The sequence below is a fragment of the Pseudopipra pipra genome, chromosome 11, assembly GCF_036250125.1.
Source record: "Pseudopipra pipra isolate bDixPip1 chromosome 11, bDixPip1.hap1, whole genome shotgun sequence".
NCBI lineage: Eukaryota > Metazoa > Chordata > Aves > Passeriformes > Pipridae > Pseudopipra > Pseudopipra pipra.
In genome coordinates, this window is record NC_087559.1 from 19182808 (window position 1) to 19206352 (window position 23545).

The 23545-nt window shown below is 43.7% G+C and overlaps 1 protein-coding gene across 8 annotated transcripts in view; it reads right to left on the reverse strand.

The window, feature by feature from the left end:
* The window catches only part of IQSEC1 (IQ motif and Sec7 domain ArfGEF 1), a 334245-nt gene that overhangs the window by 243198 nt on the left and 67502 nt on the right, over positions 1-23545 (reverse strand). For 6 of the 8 annotated variants that reach the window (XM_064668004.1, XM_064668003.1, XM_064668002.1 and 3 more), the window contains exon 2: positions 20572-20601. The exons of the other annotated variants lie outside the window; for them this stretch is intronic. In XM_064668004.1, the coding sequence (XP_064524074.1) occupies positions 20572-20601 (30 nt within the window). The remainder of the gene's footprint in view (positions 1-20571; positions 20602-23545) is intronic. 8 annotated transcript variants of the gene reach the window in all.

A 23545-nucleotide genomic window follows, 5' to 3' on the forward strand; every position in this document is an offset into this window, starting at 1 on the left:
AAGCAATGTTTATTTTATGGTTTCTGATATAACTGGTTAATATTCATTCTAAATCTCCAATATCTCATAATTCCCAGCTTCCAAATGTGTTGTTAGTAATCAGCAACTGCCACAAAAAGCAGGAGAAACGGGGACAGACCCAGTGTTTGGATAACCCCCTTTCCACGGCACAGGGAGCCAGGGTTGTTCCATTATTCATCAGAAGGTGCTGACAGAACACGGGGTGTGTTATTTGATCAAGCAGGAAGCTTCTAAAAATATTTTCAGTTCTATTTATTAGGAACTTGTTTCTATTTTTTCCTTTGCATGGGAAGCTGCAACACAAGCCAGCAGCCATAAATATGCCAACAGATAAGAAAAAGCTGAGAGCAATCATATTTCATTCATTTACGCTGCAGAAATCCCACAAACTTTAACGGGGAAAAAACCTCTTTGTTCAAACAACATATCCCCTAGGGAAAGAATAACATGAAATTCCCTGCCCACAAAACTTTCTGACATTCTCCTTTGCCATGGTTTCTCACACCTTGGAAGGCTCATCCCCAGCAAAAGGAGGCAACCAACATAGGAATTACAGAATATAGAAGTCTATAGAATATAGAATCAAAGAATAACCTGGAAAGGGCCCACAAATATCATCAAGTCCAACTCCTGGCCCTGCACAGGACACCCCAGGAACCCCACCATTAATTAGGACATTGATTCAGCAGCAGGATAAACCCTTAAAGCCACGACTGCCTCTCAGTAGATCAATACAGGCACTTGATAACCTGGGATGAGCCTCTTTTCAAGCAGCATTTGGAAAATGTGAACTGGCAAGCTGAAAGGGACTGCATTAATCTTTGGAGGTATTTTAATATAATTAGGAGTCTAAAGAGTTGCCATTATATGTATTGTGACAGCACTTTGGATGCCAGTCAGTGACCAGGCATCGAAGGCACACAAGATAAATTGCTCCCTCAGCAATTTGACACTGAAGGAATGGGAAAGAGATGGACAAGTCCATTGCTGGACCAGGTCCAGCAATAAGACCAGAAGGGAATTAGGCACTGAAAGGAAAGATCTGCTCTCTTCCATCAGCTCTTACCTCTGAGACAGGTTTCTGAAATCCTCAAAGCAATATTAACACGTTAACTTAAGCCCAGTCAGAGAAGAACAAGTTCTTACACTGTACTCCAGCTCATTTCTCAGAATAAACAAAAACCCCAGCCCAACAGTCCTGATAAATCATCCTGCTGTACCTCCAAAGCACTGCTGCTTCCCAAGAAACCACCCCAGGTAACCACAGTCACTGCCACACACCCAGGGACCATTCACAGGCAGCAGCCAGGACGGTTCTAACAGAGTCCTAAATAGTGAGGTGTGACTAAACCTGATAACAAAGCTCTGTCCCAGGAACAAGCTGGGCTCCTGCCCCACTGCAGCTGCAGGGGTATTTTTGGGTACTTTTAATAACAAACCATCAGGAAAATCAGAGACCATTTCAGACACAGAGAGAACCAGTCACAGCAGATTTTCAGCCTGTCTACCCACATCACATCCACAACTAATCACAGCAACAGGCTCAGACCCAAAAGGGACCATGAGCGTCCTGAAGGGGGGCTGCAAGAGGTATTTTATAAAATGATGTTATAATTCTGTAACAAATAGACATTTATTATATAATAACATACTTCATGTGCACATGTTAAGTATATTTAACCCAGCTAACCCTGTAGAATCCCAGGTATTTATATGATGATTCAAGTGTTTTTTTTTTAGGTCCCTAAGAAAATATCTTCAATTCCCTTCATTTTTAATGCCATATCCCTCTTGTTTGCAGACACCCAGAGCAGAAGGGGCCATCTGAGCCTTCACAGACACTCGGAAGATGCTTAATTTTTACTTATGTCTACATCTAATGAGAAATAAGGAAAAGGAAGAACACAAAGAATAAGGTACTTCAAAGAAATAAATTCTGGCTTATTTTTTAGCCAGTTCCTGAAGTTGTTCTACGCCAGTTTAAGCCACATGAAGAAGTGGCAATGAATGAATTTTTGCTGCTCAGGGCCTTTTTAAGAGTGAAGAACAACCATTATGAACCTATAAAAAGCAGCAATAGCAAACTGTGCTGTGTTTATCTTGTCACTTGACATATCAAAATACCCACTTAGTGTCAGCATAACAGACAAAAGTGTCTACAAAAGCAGAATTTTGCTCTGTGGTTGGAATACTTGCCCTTATTTCAATGACAAGTCTCACTAATAGAAGAAACTCTTAATTGTGAGCTCTTTTTCAGTATTTATTTATTATTCAGTATTCACACTGCAGAGCATCAGTCACGTAACGAGAGGAAAGGTGAGATGTGAACGTGATTTAAGTGCAGTTTAGTAAATATTTGGCGACAGACTGCTTTTATTAGGGAGCAGCGTTGCTGGATGCAGTAAACATCATCAATTCACACCACAGTTCCCCCTGGACTCTTTGGTCAGGCCTGTGCAGGGACACACTTTGGGAAGGAATTCCTAACGAGCGACCACACTGCAGCTTTCACATCACATCTGCTTTCACTGACCTTACACAGGAGATGATTTATTCATTAGAAAGATATTAAAATGCACTAAGCCTTCTCTTATCTCAAGGTGTCTGTCGTTGTTTTGTACAGAAAATGGCACTTAGGAAGCTGTTTGAAGTCGCTGACACTTCTTTTTAATTACTGGTTGCAATTAACTGGCTCCCAGGCAGCTTGTGTGGGAGAGGCTCAGCCGAGGGACTGCGGCTCAGCTGCTGCCTCGTGAGGCCACAGCTCTCCCCAAACAGCTGAAGGTTGGGTCCTGCTCTCCCCAAACAGCTGAAGGTTGGGTCCTGCTTTCCCTCTCCCCTCCCTTGGTTACCTCCAACATCTTCTGTCCAGAGCTGACCCCAGAGCTGCTCCACAAGGTCTTTGTGTTTTCAGCAATCCCAGTAAAAAATTCCTAGTTAACACTTAGCAAACTTAGTTTAAACTAGCTCACAAAACTTCTGAACCACAGACTGGTTTGGCTTGGAAGGGACCTTCAAGATCATCTCATTCCTCCCCTGCCATGGCCAGGGACACCTCCCACTATCCCAGGTTGCTCCAACCTGGCCTTGGACACTTCCAGGGATCCAGGGGCAGGAACAGCTTCTCTGGGCAACCTGTGCCAGGGCCTCCCCACCCTCACAGGGAGGAATTCCCTCCTAATATCTCATGTAAATCTCTCCTCTTTCAGCTTCAAGCCATCCTCCTTGCCCTAAACTTATTCTGTGGTACTCAGTGTGATGGAGTTGATGTGGAAGTTACTTGATGTTCATCTGGCTGGCCCAGAGCTATCAGTGCCAAGTTTATACATTCCTGTAAATTTGATTTTTTCTAAATACTTTTCCATCTTCCACCATGGACACCCTGTACTATTTCATGCTCTACTTATTCCTATAAGTACAGGCATCTTTCATTATTATAGGTATCAAGGCAATAGAATGTTGATATCCTGTGCTATCTTCTTTCCAAATATTAGTCCAGTAAAATACCTTTCCTGGATACACAGTTTTAAAATTATATTCATTTAGTATGAATCCTCCCCCCACTCACCAAAAAAAAAATCAATTTTCACCTTTTTTTCCTAATTCAAAGTATTTTTTATGTTGTCCAATCAGCTTTTCTGCTTACTATGACCTTCATTTAATCAGTTGGTTAAATTATTGATCAATCAAATCTCAGAATCACAGATATTTTCCAGGACAGGACCCTACAACAGGATAGTACCAGTATTCCATGGGAGAAGAAATCTTCAAGTGATTTATTTTGAGATTTTTGGATTCACCTCTGAGTTCAGGGACAGAGAAAAAATAAATTACACAGAATATGGGAATTCTTGCCCTGTTGCTGTTCTAGTGGAGGTGTGGAACAGCTTGTATCCCTGCCCTTCCCACTGCTCTGCCACCTTTTCCTAGTCCTGGATGTGCAGCCCCACACCCTCACACCCACCCAAGCCCAGAGGACATGGAAAACTCTTTTTAGACTCTAGGCAATTCTGGGGCTTTGAAGCAATTACACTTGGGAGGGTGAGGGAGGGAGGGCTCCAATCACCCACTGCTTCAAGAGCAGCATCCTAAAAATCCCCTCCAAGCTCCCCTCACACAGCCAGGTCCTCCCTGATGGCAAAGAGCAATAATCATCTTCGAGATACTTTGGCTTTGACAGCAGGAGATTATCCCAACTACAGCACTAAAGATTATTTTCTAACTAAAAAACACCCCCAAACCAACCCCCAACAACAGCTCAGAGCCCCCTGTGCCCTCCCACCCCTGTGTCCTCCCACAGCCACACAAACACCCCCAGGGGGACAGAGTCCTCCCCTGACGTGGTGCTCTCACCTCCAAGACCAAAGGAGACCCAAGAACTGGTATCCCCAGTGGTTATATTACTGCTTTTTTCCCTTTCCAGTTGTCTCACCTCAAGGTGGTACAAGCCAATTTTAATCCAGACCCACCAATGTGAAACAGCCTATAACACCAAGCAGATAATTCCAACTCCATTACTGGTCCCTCAAGTTCTCCCCTAAGCTTTTTGCAACAATAAAGACACAAGACATTAATTTGTTGTTCCCCCCCCCCCTTCTATTTCTACAGCTTTTAGAATTAATATTTTCTCTCAAGGAAAGATGATGTTAAAAGGGTTGAGTCTTCAGCTGTATCTTCCTATAAGTTGGTTCTCTTCAATAGAGCATTTCTGAGTGTTTGGCTTGTGGTTACTCTCAGTTCTTTTCCCTCTGACTCACAACAAGCACATTTACAAGTGCAAGACAAAGTGAACAAAGTCCAACAGAAAAGTTTTTAACAGAAATTAATGAATAAAGTGGTGCAACACCACCTTAAAGAAATACTCTAAACCTGGAAACCGAAATATATCTTTCCCCTGTTAAAATGCTTAACAATTCAAACCCTCCTGCTTTTATTTCCTGGTGTTCCAAAAAGCAAATCCACATCACACCATCTTTCAACACACCACTTGTCATCTGGATTTCCCTCACCAGTTCATTTAAGAGTCACTTAAGTGCACACGAAGTTTTAATGTGGGGAGGTGCTGGGTGTGCTCCATCTGCTGCACAGCAGCTGAAGGGGAATAGCTGCAATTCCATTTTTTAAGCTAAGATCTCAAGTTCTCTCGCAGCAAATGAACATAAATGACAAGCTGCTGCTTTCTAACAAAGACCATTTCCAGCTGCATGGACTCCACGAGGCTTGGACAGATGCTTGGCTGTGTCCTCCATCATTTGCTACTTCAATGCTCTGGGAAAAAAGAAAGATGCTCCAGCCAGAGATCCCACATCACTTGGAGAATTTATAGAAGGAACAGTGAGTGCTGACTGCCCATTTGCTTAGTTCTTAAATTTAAGAGGAAATTCCCTGCCCATCCGTGCTGTCAGGAGAAAGCAGGACAAAACAAGAGCACAGGGTTTATGTGGTAGGACAGAGAAATTAGAACTCTTCTTTTGCAGGTCTGGTTAAGGGCACTTATTTTCTCCTTGCATCCTGTTTTTCACTAACCCTGCTCACTTGTAGCTGGCACTGAGAACAGACAAGCTGCAGGAATCACAGTGTCCTTTCTGGATAAAGAACCAGTAATTAATTTGCATTAAAGTCTTACTGTACCTCTCCATCCTCCTCCTCTTGTTAATTATCCATTGCCTAATAGCTCCTTATATACTTTCAGGGAGTAGATATCAATTTTGCCACTGGCTTTTATGATTCTCTTCTGACCCTAAACCTCCAGTACTGCCCTATTTTGGCTAAGAAGCAGCAGCAGGCTCTTTGGCCTCCAAATGATAATTAAAAAGCTCATTACTGAACCCCATTAAAGAGCTTCATAAAAGCCTCAGAAGGGGAATGACTGAGCTCAGGCACAAATGGTGAAAGATGGACAGTGTTGGAGAGGATTAAAAGGCCACCTACCACTTGTATTTGTGGGTAGGTGTGGAAGCACTTCCCTATTTCTTTTTGTAATTGAGGAAGCTGCTCCCACCCAACATTAATGGGATGTGGGGTTTGGGGTTTCATTTCACGTTCTACTTTCAGTGGTGTAATGTAATGTAATCAGCTTTTATTACAAGATTAATTCAAATAAAAAGGAAAGAAAAATATGTGTAGTCCCCACTCCTTTTGCCTACACAGTTCCTCCAACATAAACACATATATGTGTCAGCATCTGCTCTGGAGGTGAGACAGGAAATTAAAAGAATATTCTTTTCAGTGTGATTAAGAGACATGGAGTAATATGTATTTAAATGCCTTAAGAATTCTCAAAAACTTCTTGGAGTACTTTAAAAACTTAAGTCATTACACATACTTATTATGGCCATAGAACAGGACTGCTTCTCACAGACTAGTTCAGTCTGCATTCATATATACAAATATATACAAATTCAAATGATATTTTCTTAAATTCAGTTAAAAACCTGACTGTTTAACACTCATATTGACATAGTAAATTTTGTTGTCTCAGAACACCTACAGTATTGGAATGTAGTTCCACAAGACTAGAGAAGGGTTTTGCCTTCAAAGATTAGAAACCATATATTCTACAGTGGAAAAATTAAGGTTATTGTAATTTATTTATGATTTTTTAGGAAAACTTATAGTTATTATCAAGTGCTTCGTAGGAGAGAACGAGCACAGGAGCCATGATCATGCAAATCTCTTAAACTAATGAGGCAGGTGGAGATCCTGAGCAGGCTCAGCCTGGTTTGTGCTGTCAAACAGCTCTGCTCTCCTCTTACACACTCCTGAAAATGTGTCCTGGTTCTTTCTCCCCAGGGCTGCGGGAGAGAGGAACAGATTTCCATGGCACACACGTCCATTAGTGCTGGCTGGGCACTGCAGGGATGAGATCCCAGGCAGGCAGACACATCCAGCACCCTGAGGCACTGAGAGATGACTCAGCTGCTGAGGCTGGAAAGAACCATCTCCCACATGCTCAGTCTTTAGACAGTGGAGTGACAGAAAATAGCGGTGTTCTACAGCAAGGGCAAAGCAGAGACAGAGCAACTGTGAGCAGGATGGGGCTGAGATCCACCCAGGGCACTCATGTCACACCAGGCACTGAGGGAAGAGCAGCTCCCTCCCTGCAGACCCCTCTGCCATCCCCACAGGGCACGGGGACAGCGAGCACTGCAGGGACACACACACTGCAGGGAGAAAATCTTCCAGACACAGTCTGGGCAGAGTGGGAGATGCCAGAGGCTTTAGTAGTAACTCAGTGGCAGATCAGGAAGCAGGACACCACCTCTGTCGTTCCTGAAATGATCCCTCTGCTTTTTGTCTTCTACAATCTAATCCGGAAGAAGTTCTGGGTCTGGAATTACAGCAGCAGCATAACCCCTTCAGACCCACTCAGGCTAATTAGTCCATGAGCACATCCAAGAAAAATTCCTCCAGCTCCACAGGACAAGAACCCTAGAACGGTTTGGGTTGGAAGGGACCTTCAAGACCATCTCATTCCACCCCCTGCCATGGGCAGGGACACCTTCCACTAGCCCAGGTTGCTCCAAGCCCCGTCCAACCTGGCCTAGGACACTTCCAGGGATGGGGCAGCCACAGCTTCTCTGGGCAACCTGTGCCAGGGCCTCCCCACCCTCACATTTCTTCCCAATATCTAATCTAAACCTGCTCTCCCTCAGTTATTACTATCAGGAAGCAATTTAGACAGGTAGTGAAGCCAGAAATTACTGAAACATTCGGTCCCTTAGCCTTGAAATTTGAGAGTCTGATTTAAAGAAAACTTATGCAGAGTATTCCTTGTTTTTCCAAACAGAATGCAAGAGTAATAGAAAAAGTTGGCAACTGGTTCATGGATGACTCAGAGATATTCACAACCTCCATCAATCAACCACGAGCAGCCTTGGTTTGTTCAGCTTCCTCAGATTTTTTTCTCATTAAAATAACTGAGCAGCCACAACCAAAGACCAAGCGGCTCCCAGCTGTTGGTTCATTCAGCAGCTCTGCTTTTGGTTGCAATAATTTCCTTCCATGTGAACAGATCCCTACACTGAGCCCTGGAGAACAATACTGCTCCTTCCTGAGGGTCCAGAAAAACTGCCAGGACAGAGAACAACGATTTCTTAAGAATCCAGATTTGGAAAAGTGACTTTTGCATTGACTTCAAACACAGATGAATGTCACAAAGCAGGCATGGGTTGGTTTAGGCTATAAAGGCAGCTCTATTTGTGCCATCAGTTTGAAGTGCTCTTTGCTCAGTTCCTCTTCAGCATCCAAAGCAATGCACTGCATTTCCCTCAGCGGTGACACCTCTGTCCACATACTCTCCTGTGTTTCTCCAGTCTGTAGGCAAGGCAGTTACATGGTTGTGACCCCCAGATTGGGCAGGATGCTGTGGAAAGCATTCCCCAAGGATGCAGAGGACAGCTGCTGTGTGCAGAGCAGCCAGTTCACTCACACTGACCCGGGGAAGCACAGCTCACTTCAGTGCCCTGTGATGACAAACAGTCACAGCAGACCCGGTTCTTGAGAGCCAAATACTCATTTACAGGAGATAAAATGTACAATCAAAGCAAGGCTCAAACCCCCTCCTAATGTTATCTTGGTGCTGTGTAGTCCTCTGTAGCTGTGCCTCTGAAAGTCTGTTGTCATCTTCGCAGCAGCACGTGTTGGTCAGGAGGTGACTCTCCAGCAGCGCTTTTCAAAGCAGCTCCTTTCAGAACCAAAGGCAGCAGAAATAGATAAGGGCAAAAAAACCCATCCCAGGCAAGCCAGGCTTATCTCAGTGTACTCTGAGCACATAATAAATGACAATGTGGGAGCTGCAATCCTCATCTTCATTGCAGAGTGGAACCTTCCCTCAATTTATGCATCAAAGCAGGGGGTTATGAGAAGGCCGACGGCTGAAATGAATTCTTTCTGCATTTTTGATATTTGCTTGAGCACAAAGGGATATTTTTTACCCAACACAGAGTAATGGTAAGTCATCTTAATTCATGCACATGATGGGTCTGCAGAGTCCAGAAAGGAAGGGCTTGATTGATTTGAGCTCAAGGTTCATTTTAATGAGTGTTATGCTCCAATCTCTACAAATCAGTAGATTTAGATCAAATTCAGTTAGACTGTATAATAAACAAAAACAAGTGAAGAAACTGGAAAACCAAAGATATTCAGAGAACATTTGCTAACTGTGCTCTTGGAACCCTTCAAAACATTGCTCTTGAGTAAATGATTTTCCACTATTGCACCAGATACAAGACAGGTGAGAATTAAACTTGACTAAAACCAGGAGTGAGTCAGCTCATATTTATCTTCTAAATATTTTTCTACCTGTTGTATGGTAAATGTTCATAATATTCAGTGCAGCTCCATTAATTTTAGCTCCAATCTCTATTTTTGTATACAGATACTGCTTCTTGCATTAAAATTCAGGGGAGGAAATCTTATTCCCCTGCTACAGTTAATTATTATAAATAAATTACAGGGGTGTCCCAAGTAACGTGCTTGATTTAATCAACAAAAAGTTAATGAGGCCAAATTGATGCAGGAATTAGGCAAGACTGGCTGACAGGTATTTACAGATCCATCCAGCACCTCAGACTGCACAATCAATATGGGATTTGAGCAGGGAGGGCATCATGGAGAGATGTCACAGTGCTCTGCTTTCTCCTCTTCACCTCCACAGGAGACAGTTAATGATGGGACAAAGCAGGGAGGCACCAAAGGTTACAGCTTCCAGCCAGTAACTTTTACTGAAGAAGCCTTTACAACCCTCACCAGGCTTTAATAACCAAGATTCTGCCTTTTGTTCACCTCTGAGAAGAGGCAAAATCTACAGATTCCCTTCTAAACCAAGTTAGAGCAACATCAGTATAATCTGACGTTGTGCAATACAATATTTGGCTGCTACAATTACAAATATTCCAATTATTAATAATGCACACTTCTGGCTATTCTTCTGTACTGTGATAACCTAAAAGGTTCTTTTTGTCTTTATGTTTCTGTAAACACATTCTGTTCTCAGTTTCCCCAGCACACAGTTTGCCTGCTTCATCTTCCATTTATTGACAACTGCATTTACTGGGACACTTCCAAAAGCATCATTAAAACAGCTCAGATAAGGAACCAGACACCTGAACCATGGTTACCTCCTAATCCAAGGATCATTCTTGAATTACACAGAGGCATAAAACTACCTAGAATACAGATTAAAATAGCAAAAAGGAAACGAGGGCCTTGAAAGTTCTCAGTAGATTTCTACACATCTATTTTTCCTGCATATTTTCCTATAGGATGGAATTAGTCCAACCAGGATGTCCTGCAGAAAACAATGAGATCAGAAAGGAAAACTATGAAAGTTCCCCCATCTATTTGATTTTAAGTTGTCAGTGTGCAGAATGCCACATACAAATTACTTTAGCTTCAAGTCCCATCCATGAAAGTCTCATCTATGAATTCCCTTGAAGGAAACAGAACTTTTTTTTTCACCACAGAGGCAACTCATTAATAGAACTCACTTCTCCTACTCAGTTTGTACATGGATTTCCAATAGCTAGTATGGACTATTTTCATTTTATTACACCTTTTATTCCTGTCCTCGTGGGGCTGTGTGAGTATCATTGCATCTCCATTAAAAAAAATAAAAATAAAAAAAAAAACAGAATAACTGTTTTAAATCCTTAAAAGATAAGCCAACTCCAGACCATACCCTGTCCTCCTCTGGAACTCTGCAACAACTACAGTAGGAATGGAGTTGGCCTATGATCCTTGAGAGCCCCTTCCAGCTCGGGACAGTCCATGGTTCCAAGTGGTTCTGTTGGACTTGCTCTGTCTCAGTTCTGTTCTCTGGGGCTGGGACCCTCACCCAGCTGGAGGGACTGCAGAAGTGAAGGAGTTCCCATCTCTTTCAGCCCAGAACACAGCAGGGAGAGCTCTGTGCCATGAGGGCACACACCTTCCACCTCTCCTCAAAAGCAGGTTTAAAGAGGAGCCAGGAAAGGACTCCAGTTGGTATCGGCTGCATGGCAGGAATCTCATCTCCCTAAAATACCTTTCATTTTAAGGTGACTGTCATTTCCCCACCAAACAGCTACTAAATGTCCTCAATTCTACCCAACTGCCCTCTGCTCCTGCTTGTCTGGGCCAGAGCGAGGGCACAGAAAGAACAACTCACCCAGGAGCTGTTCGACAGGTGCTCCACAACCACCTTCATCCAAAGCCCTTGAAGCACACAGAAGTATGAGACATCCTACCTTTTCCCTTTCTTTACACTCTCATTCTACCCCTGAGACTTATCCAGCTCTCCCTGTGAATTCTAATGGAAAAGAACAAAAGCAACCCAGCCAGGATGGCAGAATAATGAAGGAAATGCAAACTGCTTTATCTACTCCAAAGAGAAATCCTGCAGCACTACGAGCCCTCGGCTCCCTGAATTGAGTTGTGCACACACGTTGCTCATTAAACAGCCTTATCTTACACATAACCAGTGACTGGGAGCGAGAGCAACTCCTGTAAGAACTGGGGATAAAAATGAGCTGCACTGAATTAATGTGGAACCACTCACAAAGCTTTGTCTTCCTGAGATTGCAAATTCAACAACTGCCGGCCTGCCGAGAGAATTCTGTGCAGCACAATCAGCACTCAGATACATAAATTACAGCTATTTCCAGTGGAAATAATTTTAGGCAAAATGCTTGCATATGCTAGTTTCCCCACCTGGATGGTATCCAAGTTTTAGCAAGACTTGATTCTTCTTTTCCGTAGAAAAATCGGAATCGCGGTAATTCAGAAGTCAAACTAAGAATATAACACGTTCCCTGATGCAAAAATTTAATTTACTTGCAAACAGACCTGTGTTTACACAAATCTTGCAAAAAAAAAGTCATCCTTTTTCCCTTTAATTCACCTTTCAGAACAATGCTATTGGACTTCCTCGATAACTGAGTCCAAGGAAACAGCACTAAGGGGGAAAAACAGCTGAGTTCATGCAGAACGTTTTTGTACAGAACACAGGTGGTGTTATGGCTGTGAAACTTGGAATTTGCAGCACCTGAAGCTTAAATCACGAACCAATATGAGATGCCTGAAGATTCTTCAATGTGTTGATAAGAAATCCAGATAAATAAAAACCTACATGGAGCACAAAATCATGGACTTCCCTGAAGACCACCAGGTTAAGGAGGTCCCCACAACCTTCTCCCCCCTGCTCACCAGCACTATCACACAGTTACACATCAGACTTTGAGGCAACAACATGATTTTGGCTGCACTGCCTGAGAACTAGAACTCAGTTAACTCACTTCTTGCCTCAAAATAGCACAGCATTACTCCTTTGTTTTTCTACTTTCAACAGATGATGTGTAAAAATAATAGAAGGCTTCTCCTGTTAACACTGTTAAGCTTCCAAAATCTTACTAGCAAATCATCCAGTACTGTAGCTGCTCAGTGCTAAAATATCCACTGATTAACTATCAAAACTGGCACAGTTCCTTTGAAATATATTAATAATTCTTCTTGGCAGATCAGATATGTCCTTTGAAACATATTGTTGAGGTACACACTCAATCTTTTTTAAAAAGCACAAAGTTTTAAAACATCTCAAATTGGGTATGCAGCACAAAAAAAGAAGGCACTCAGTAACACCAGGAAATATGGAAGTCTAGTTCCATTTACAATCAATTTCTATAATCCCCTTCCCAAAAATCAAGTGCTTAAAACGCCACTGCTGACACTGGCAGGTAATTCTGTTACACGGGAGCAATTACCCCGAGGAAAAGGCTTTGCTGCTGTGAGCTCATCCACTTAGGGCTAAAATGGACACAGAGTGAAAAACCTGTGAAAACTATATTAACAGAGCTCAAATTCTCCCAGAATTACAGAACATGCTGAGTTGGAGGAGGCCCACAAGGATCACTGAGCAGACCCAAGGTCCAATCAAGCTCATAATCAAGCTCTCGTGCAGGATCAGCTGCTGGAGCCAGGGGGTTGTCCCGGTGGTAACTCTGCTGAAACCATCCTGGTTCATCAAACCTTGAACACACCCCCCTTTTGGAAGTCTGATTGACAGATAAGCTGAGAGCTGGCCTGCAAAGGTGTGACTGGCACTCAATCCCTTTATACTATAAAAGTCCAGTCCCCTCTTGTGCAGTTGGGTTCTTCTGACAAAACCCTCCCTGGGAGTGTGTGGAGATCCTCCCTTGGCTGGGGATGTCCCCCAGGGTCACCCCTCGAGGCTGAGAGCAGAGATCTCCCTTGGTCTGGGTGAGTTACATCAGATCTCTACTTAACAATTATTTCTTTTTGCTAGCTTTAATATAACTGCTTCAATAATTGCTTTGTTACAGTGCACTATACTACTTTATATTATACTCTACTAGTAGATTTTTAGTTGTTTATATCGTTTTAGTGTTTATGTTGTGCAGTAAATAGTTCTGATTAAGGTTTTTTGTCTGGTCATTTGTATAAAACAAATTATTCATTTTATATAAATAACTCTCGTTTTGCCATCATTAAAACCTGTGGGACAAAGTGGTTCAAGACCTCTATAATTCCTTCCAATTTAAACCGTTACCACAGTCCGAGGCTAAGATGGGATTCAGCTGCACCTAAAGCCTTCCCTGAGAAGGAGTTTAGAAAGCAAGGGAGTCCTTCCTGCACCTCAAGACTCACCAGCAAGGCTTTGCTTTTTAAAACTTAGTCTTAACCTTCCACTCTGCCATGACACCCTCATGGGACCATCCCCAGAGTCACACCGTGTGCCTGAGAGCTCTGCCCACCCGAGCACACCCATGGCCATGTTCTGCTGGGGAACAATTTAAAGTCTCTGCTGAAAGCAGCTCGGTGTCCCAGGAGGAGCAGGGAGAGGGTGCAGGATGTGGAGTGTCAGATATATCACCCCCAGCTCAGTGTGTCAGATATATCACCCCCAGCTCAGTGTGTCAGATATATCACCCCCAGCTCGGTGTTTCAGATATATCACCCCCAGCTCAGTGTTTCAGGTATATCACCCCCAGCTCAGTGTTTCAGGTATATCACCCCTACCTCACTGTTTCAGACATATCACCCCTACCTCAGTGTTTCAGATATATCACCCCTACCTCAGTGTTTCAGATATATCACCCCTACCTCAGTGTTTCAGGTATATCACTCCCAGCTCAGTGTTTCAGATATATCACCCCCAGCTCACCCAGCCTGCCAAGCAGTGTCACCTCCTCCTCTTCCAACCCAGCAAGAGTCTTCCAAACACCATCTCTAGCCTTGAATCTCTACCCTTCACTACTTCTGTGACTTCATCTAAAGCTAGAACTGAACATTCTAAACACCAGCCCGTTCCCACAGTGCTGTTCAAGCACACAGTTCAATGCAGGGCTGCAGCTCCACTCCCCTGGGCCAGACTTTGGGGCTGAACTCAGGAAATCTGCTCGTTGCTGAGTCACCCACCCTGTGGCTCCAGGACCTCCCATCCCTCCATCCTCCTGGCCCAGTTACCACTGCAGGATGGAGCTCTCCTGCCTGAACAGGATTCCTGGGACTTGGGCCAGGGAACGAGCTGGACACGAGGTGGGGTTGGACTTGATTTTAGAGGTGGTTTCCTGCACTAAGACTTGGTTTCATCACCATCTCCTACTCCTCAAAAGTCATATCTGTTCCAGCCTACTTTTCATGTGATGCCAAGAAGCACAGGATGACACATTTTTAGAAGAAATATAAATATGTACTCCCAATATGATTTCCTTTTTGTTTTGTTCATTTGTTTTCACTCATTCTGTAAAAGCAGATGTTTCTCAGGTTGCCCAGAGAAGCTGTGGCTGCCCCTGGATCCCTGGAAGTGTCCAAGGCCAGGTTGGACAGGGCTTGGAGCAACCTGGGCTAGTGGAAGGTGTCCCTGCCCATGGCAGGGGGTGGAATGAGATGGTCTTGAAGGTCCCTTCCAACCCAAATCATTCCATGATTCTGTGATTCTGTTTCATACCATTTTTGGTGGGGAAGTATTTTCAACATCACAAATGTGTCATCACTACTTAAGATGCCACAGAAACAGTTCTGACAGATTGATGACTGGATCACTGCCCTTTCACTCTGAAATTCAGATTAAAGCTTTGTCATTTTAAAGCCATTGGCAGCTCCAAAGCCACCTCAAGTACTAGAAGTTGTTTCCATATGTTTTATTTCTGTTAGCAGTAATAAAATTAATTTAATCCAGCATCAAGAGACTCATCATATTCCACTCTACTGCACAGGGCCAGCCTGAGGTTTATGTAAAAATCTATTGGAAGAAAATTTGGGGGGGTTTGAAAATTACTAAGTGATGAAATTGCACATTTTAAGGACTGGTTATAAAACTGTAGAAGAATCACTATGGAATGATTAAAATCAGCCAGAAAAGGCCATCTTTACATATAGTCACTGAGTCATTTCCATTGCACAGAAACACACTTAAACTTGAAAATTAGTTTTACAAGTTAGTTTTAAATTAAATTAGTTTTAAAGTCTATCTGCCTTTAATTCCCCAAACCTGTACTTTGCAGGTTCTCAGAGAGGAGGCTGAGTCATACAGTTCAAGTTGAGTTTCCTGGAGTAAAAGAAAGCAGAAAGTTCCCAAAACTTTGCTTCCTGCTCAACTTTGTCTGCAGTTTGTCAGGGTCTGTTTAACAGCCATTCCTCCCACTCCACACAGCACAGAATGAGGGACATTGACATTCTACAACTCTTTCCTGCTCTCAAGTAAACTAGACAATTACTTTTCCACTTAATCTAAGGTATACCTTTACAAGAAATTAGCCTTTCTGCATAATCCTCAACAGACACACAACTTCCCACCTCCTCCACCCATTAAAGACTGAGACTTTTCTTTTAGTTCAGCTAAATAATTTAGCTGGTGTCTTCTCCATAGCTGGTACTTCAGCTGCCCTCTTTTTCCTTCTTTTTAAACTAACTTTCAGGCTCTCCCCTCTTTCTTTGCCTATATCATAAATTAAATAGGTACTCACAGAACACCCCACTTTTTGGCAATAAGGAGCCATGAAAGCCCTCTCCTCCTATGCACTATTACTTACAGCTTCCCACAGTTTGTACCTCATTTCTCTTTTAAAAACAAACAACTGGGAAGGAACAACCAGGAGGGAACCAAAAAACACCAAAGAGGACAGATAAATTCCAAATTTGCCCAGGACAGCTGCTGGGAGAAGGTCAGCAAGGTGCCCTGTGCTGCCAGCTGACCCCAGCACGAGCTGCAGGAAAAGCATCCCAGCAGGAATGTCATGGAGCAGTTGTGGGGAGTAGCTCCAGTCAGCTCAAGTGGAATTCATCTCACTGGCAGAAAGTCAGCACAGGGATACCCAGGGAAATGGTTAATTAGATGTTACATCTTTAAGTCATTTGTACCACTACTAATCTCCTACAAGAGTAGACCTGGGAAAGGAAAGGCAGGGCAGAGGTGTTCTGGGCAGGTTTCAGGGGTGTTCTCCTCAGAGCTGCTCCCTGATCCTGTGAGTGCCTCTGGACCCCACTCCCTGCTCACCCCTCGGCTCTGTGTCCATGGGGCACGCAGGGGCCACAGCAGAGGGCAGAGGAACCTGGAGACAAACTATTGCTGCAACTTTGCTGTGATACACCCCAGACACACATCCTCATCTGGAACTGTCAGGTAACACTACCACATATCAGAGTTGCCTGTAAAACAAATTACATTTTCTACTGGAAACATGTGAACAAAGACAGCTAATTAAAGCAGCCCCTCGCCCCGACAGCTTCACAGCTCACTGTGTGTGTGTTCATTACATTCAGAATGCAAAGTGTTCAAAGCAATTTATCAATTTTAATAGATTTAACAAATACCCGGGCTTGGAAATTACATGGCATTGAGCAAAAGGAAAGCCAGGCGAGTTTATTACAGTGCAACAATGTTATAAGCAGAAAGAATTTTAAGGGCTTGCACAATGGGATAATACATTTTTTTTTGCCACAATGAGAAAGCCAAATAAAAAAGTCAAGATGATTTTTAATTGTTTCAGTATATTATTTGGAATCATATTGCTTTTCTGCATCAACCTTGCCCCTGCACGGTTAGATTTAGTGTTTTCTGCATTTCAAAACATCTTTTGTATGTAAAAATCTAGGGCATCTCTTGGATATTGCATTCCAGTATGCAAACCACCAGCTATTCCAAATCCAATCTCTTGGTCAAGAGTCTGATGACACTTATTCAACTGCAAGAGACCAAACCAAACCAAGGATTCCCATTCCCAGGGTGTGTTTGGTGTCAGACTCCATGGCCCAAACCCTCCTTGTGTCCCAGCCTGGGGGTGGGGAGGAGAGGTGGGAAAGACAGGGACAAAACAAGACAAAAAACTCCACAAGAGACAGGTATTTGCCTCTCCTTTGGAATCCTGTTTTTTTCTATTTACTGAAAATGTCTCAAAATACTCTTCTAGAAGAATTAATAAGTTTAACGAGGATGCCAAAGGTGGAAGTTTGTCAGGATGTAGGCAGGGCAAGGGAAGGCACTGCCTGGTGCAGAGCAGACTCTGTGAGCCAGTGCCCATGGCAGTGCAGCTGATCCAAGAGACTGAGCTGGTCCTCCCTCTGTGTCTGCCAGAAACACGAAGATAAAGGTTAATTACTGTACCTGTGCAGCCTCGAACAGGAGAAACATCTCACTGCCACATGACAAGGCACTAAACTGCCACCGGGGAGAGGTTGGTGGTGACCCAGCAATACCTGCTAAGATGTCACCCACCTGACCTCCAACCCACCTGATCTCCAACCCACCTGACCTCCAACCCATCTGATCTCCAACCCACCTGACCTCCAACCCACCTGACCTCCAACCCATCTGATCTCCAACCCACCTGACCTCCAACCCACCTGATCTCCAACCCACCTGACCTCCAACCCATCTGATCTCCAACCCACCTGACCTCCAACCCACCTGACCTCCAACCCATCTGACCTCCAACCCACCTGACCTCCAACCCACCTGACCTCCAACCCATCTGACCTCCAACCCACCTGACCTCCAACCCACCTGACCTCCAACCCACCTGACCTCCAACCCACCTTCTGGCACAGAGGAGGGCAAAAACAAATGGTTGCATCCCAGTTTATTTGGAGTGACCCTTTACCTTCAGTGTTAATGTCTGAGTTGCTCAATCCCAACCAATGCTTTTGCTTACTGACCACACACATAAGTTGTAATTTCACTCCATGTGGTGTCCAGTTAATGTTGAGACAGAACATTCTATTCCTGGCCTCTCACCTGCTGCAGCTCCTTCCTACACTTGAGTTCATGAACTGAATGGAACCACTTGGGTCAGTACATGGATTTGTTGGTGCTTTGCTGATATCTCTGTGAGCAGGAACAATGACTTCTTCTCTTCTCAGTTTAAGCACCGTTCCCCAGACTGAGCTGCTCATTTCATTTGAGATAATTACATTTCATCTTCATTTGCCAGAAATAAAGGAAAACAGTATGAAGTGAATTAACCACAATGTAAAGACGCTGCCTAGACACTGATAAGGAGCTGAGGGAGCTTTTGCCCAAGACAAGGCAAGAGTTGACCAGGATGATGTGCAACAGAAACATAAAAACACACCCTCAGTGACATTCCACCTCTGAGAAAACGCAGTTTAAGAGGGAGGGTGAAAGAGTTACACTGAAAAAGCATTTCAGGACTATGGCTGTGCCTTGTGCTTGCATTGCCTGCTCCTGCATTAGCCTGTTTTCCATGAGAGCCTAATTTTAGGCTCTCACAGGAGTCTGGAACTGTCTTGGAGTCAGTTGACGCTGAATAACAGAATTAATTCACCGAACAGCCTGAAAGCAGAAGATGAGATCAGCACCCCAAGGCTCTGGTGCCTGCAGGTCTCTGTAGGAACACGTGGTGCTGATTCCCACCACCACAGCCCGAGGCCTGGACACAGCAGGAATGTGCCCCATGGATCCTGCCAGATTCTGTGGAGGCACCAAGTCTGAGCAGACCCTTCCTCCAAGGGGTACAACTGACCTGGCAAGACACACCAACATTATCCCATCAGTCCTTCGGCCTGTCAGTCCAATAACACACACACTGAAATATCCCAGTTGGTTAAGATGGGGAGGGAACAAGGGCTGGAGTTCCATTTGTGGTTAGTTTTTAGGTAGCACCCAAACCAGAGCTGAAGTGAGTGGCCCTCAGCTGTGCCTGTACACAACTTAAACACCTCAGAACATGGTCTCTAACAGATGAACTCAACTCTTACCAGAGTGTACCCACAGCAGTGATGCCACACACCCTCCCAGCCCCACCTGAGCAGCCAATCCCACAGGAGGCTCAGCAGGTCGAAACAAGAATGACCACTACAGGTTGAAACATGACCTCAATCAACCACACTCGTGCAAACCCATGTGCCAGTGGATTTATTTTCAGTTTGCATTAGTCCTTCCACAGCCTGCCAGCACAGTGGCAACTCTGCTGGGAGTTAAAAAGCCAAGGAATAAAGCACAGGCATCTTCCTACAGCTTGTGATTCTCTCCAGTTCAGTTGCTGTGTATTAAACACACTCCCAACTTGCCCTGCACAGCTCAGGTCCACACCCACCCATCTCTGACTTTGTTGTAAGAAAAAAGCATTTCAGAGGATCTTTAACCACTTCCTGCTGACTTCTGGTTTTCTGATATCACACCAACTATTCTGCAACTCACCTGTTTCTGTGCATGGGCTGCACACCTGTGGCTAAGACCTGGATTTTTAACTCTGCAAGGGAAGACCCTGCCTTTCTTTTAGGATTTTACAAGAAATAAAATGCAATGTCTTTAGATGCAAAGTCCTGACAGGCCCCAAAACAAGCTGCAGGGCTTTTATGGTGAACCCACAGCCAATATTATGAGCCTTATTATCAGTGATCAATAGTTCCACCCCTCGAGAATCAAGGCATCTGCTTTATGGCAATGGTCTCATGAATATGGAACACTTTGGATTCAAGTATGGAATTTGAACATTTCAGTCCTGTTGAGAGCACTTTTACAAGCTCTGCAAGTTTGACTCAGCCACATCTGCAGAGAGGTAGGAATAAAAGATACCCTGGAGGTAACAAGTATAAAATAGTAAATGAGTAAGTGAGAAGTAAAGTATCTGATAATTCCATTAAATGCTCCACATTCCCCGAATCTTCCAAGTGTATAATGAGGATTGTAATAATGAGTCAATGAAGGTTCTTGCTGTCAGGCAAAGAAGAGGAGACTACTAAGAAAGCCAGAACAAGCACATGGACTTCTCCCCAACACAGATGCTGCCCCAAAATCTGGCAGGCAGCTTTGTCAATACAAATGACTGTCAAGCTCACATTTTGACTGAAACACCAGAAAGTAACTATAAATCACTTTTTGCAATGATCAAAAATAATACATCAGTCTTAAGCCACACTTGAATAGAAGTATTCAGTAGCTTATCAAGGTCCTTTATTCAAAATGAAATTGCATGCTAAGCAGAACCAACAAACCCCACATTCTAAAAAAACCTATTTCTATTTAATGCTTTTAAATAAAGTATTTTCTTAGACCAAAGACATCAAGACAGAAAGAACATGAGGTACACATACCTGATGCTTCTTGAGCTGTCACCTTCAGACCTGTAAAGTAATACATAAATACTTAGGACATAGTTATTTCCAGCATTTATAATTAAAAAAATCACATACCTTCTTCAGCATTCCCTCTCTTTGTGTTCCAGTGAGTTTCTCTAAGGCTTGTTGTATTTTTTCTGCTAATAAGACATTTAGAAAAGAAACCAGCCTACTTAGGTTTGGAATAAATCTATTAGAAGCTAAACACCAGTTAACATTAAAGTCAATAACTGCAGTATTAAAACACGTGACACCCTCTGAACCCTCAGTAAAGACCTTCTGCAATACCAAAGATTTGTGTTCCAGACTTGCCAGTGAAAAGCACAGGCCTCTGACACTCTTCTAGAAGCAGATTAGTTTGCACCTTTGTTTGTTCTTCATCTTTTTTCACTCTTTAGCTGAAAAGGTCACAGGCAAATAGGTTTAAAAATCTAATCCCCAAGGCTTATCAGGCACTACCCAGAAAGGGCTAAGATTTGCAAATAAAGGTAATTTAAAATATTTAGAACCTCATCTGAATTTCATAGGTGAGGAAATAAAGACATACTAAGTTCCAGAAACTCCTAAAGGGCATGTTTTTTTAAGGTGAGATAATTTCAGCAATCCAACCTGAAACAAAGTTTCTCCTTTTTCCCCAATATTTTTAAAAGAAGGAAATTTAATTCAGGGTCATTGACACTGCCAAGAATCCCAACTCCAAAGAGAAAGGGGAACATAATACTCCACCATTTCATCAACAAACACAAAATCCAGAAGAAAACATGCAAACATTTGCCCAGTTCCTTTCTTTTCTCACTCCCAAGCCATCCAGCCTCAGTGGTACAGAAACCTTTGACAGATCAGCAGGCTCTGCCAAACCAGGAATCAAACACTCAAAGCAAAGCAGGAGATTCCAAAACAAGGCCTCAAAACACCATTTCCATGGCATCATCCAAAATAAAAAGGTGACTTGCAAACTCCAGCAGATCAGTGACCACAAGCCAGCACCAAAGCTGCATCCTCAAATTTAAGGACAAGGGTGTTTCTTTAGGAAATTTCTTTAGGAAAGGCCCTGCCAGAATGACTCAAACACCCTGACACCCATCATCCCACCCACCTTCTAACACAGCCCAGGGGCACGAGGGCAGAGGGGAGGGACTGGCCCAGGGCTAAATTCTGGTGTCAGGTCACAGCTTCATGAGGTCACAGAATCCCAGAACGGTTTGGGTTGGAAGGGACCTTAAAGCCCATCCCATTCCACCCCCTGCCACGGGCAGGGACACCTTCCACCAGCCCAGGTTGCTCCAAGCCCTGTCCAACCTGGCCTTGGACACTTCCAGGGATGGGGCAGCCACAGCTTCTCTGGGCAACCTGTGCCAGGGCCTCCCCATCCTCACAGGGAAGGATTTCCTCCTAATATCCAATCTAAATATCTTCTCTTTTAGTTTAAAACCATTTCCCTTTGTCCTATCACTGTCTGCCCCTGTAAAAAGTCTTTCTCCCTCTTTCACAGAAAATCCCTTCAGGCATTGGAAAGGGCTCCAAGGTCTCTCCAGAGCCTTCTCTGCTCCAGGCTGAACACCCCCATCTCTCTCAAAGCTGACCCAGAGATAATTCCTGAGTGTCTTGTGCTTCCCTTCTCCCTTTCTAAAGCTGCCTGGTCACTTGAAGCTGTCAGGTTTTTAGATACACACACAGGTGCTCTCACAGACACACAGGAACTTCACAGCAGCTTTTTCTACATGAAAGTTCTGTGAACCCAAGGGCTGGCAGAGAGCAGAGCTCACCTCTGCATCCCCAGGAGTCCTGAAAAAATTAATGAATCCAGTGTTTAACTGACACCTTCCCACACTCTGCTTTCAGCAAATTACCTCTGGCAGAACATGGCTGAGAAAGATGTTCCTGTAATTGCTTGTACTTTCAAGTTTTCAAATACAGCCCAGACAACTGCACTGTTAATGCCTTCATTTTCTGCCTTTCCCCTTGATTGGAAGAACAAAACCATCCCAACAGGGAAAATGTCTCCAAGTGCTCAAAGCATCCCAGTGTCACTGGAAGCAATCAGAGATCCCAGACCACCTTTCCATCATCATTAGAACTTAATAAGTATTTTAAATATGGTGAGAGGAGTCCCAAGGTAAAGGCTGGGGCTCAGCAGGGTGCTCTGAGCTATGTCCCAGCACCAAGACTGGAACCAACCACTGTCCCCAGCTGACCCCTTCCAACCCAGCACAGCCAAAACCAAGCAGGGCCACCAGCCCTTCTTCATTTTGAGGAATCCCAAAGGTCAGGAAAGCTGTGAAATTTTGCTACTGCCAAATTTGCATTTTCCAGGCTAGGATTTACTCCAGTCAATTCTGCAGAGTTATTCAGAGCTGGTCAATTCTGCTCAGGGAATGAGTGACTGATGAGCAGGCCTGAATGAACACTTTGCTCAAAGAACCCACTACCTGCAGTTTGAAACAAAGCATTCGATTTCCTTTAAGCATTCTTTAAAAGCCAGGATTTGGGATCAATATTTATGCTCTAAGCATGTGCTGGGCTCTGGATTTGGTTTTTTTCCTTTTCACCCAGACAAAAGATATGAGACTCTCACTGCTGAGACAAGGAGAAAGGTGAAAAGACTTCTGGCAGCATCTTGCATTATTTATTTTAAGGTAGACTTTTAAGGAAAAAAGGCCTACAATATACAGAATATCTTCTGTGCTACAGTACTTTAAACAGAACACTCTCCAGGATTTCTCCTCTCAGCCCTGGTTGGTTCCCAAGATTTCATTTTGAAAACTGAATTTTAACCCACATTCCCATTGAAGTACAAGTTTGTCTTCTTCCCAAGCCCAGGAATTTCATTCTCAGTAGGAAATACAGCAAAGCATATCCTCTTTGAGATTGTTACAGTCAAGAAGAAATTACTTTGCTTCTATCATTAATTACTGTAATTTCACTGCAAGCAGAGGCCAGGAGGAACAGG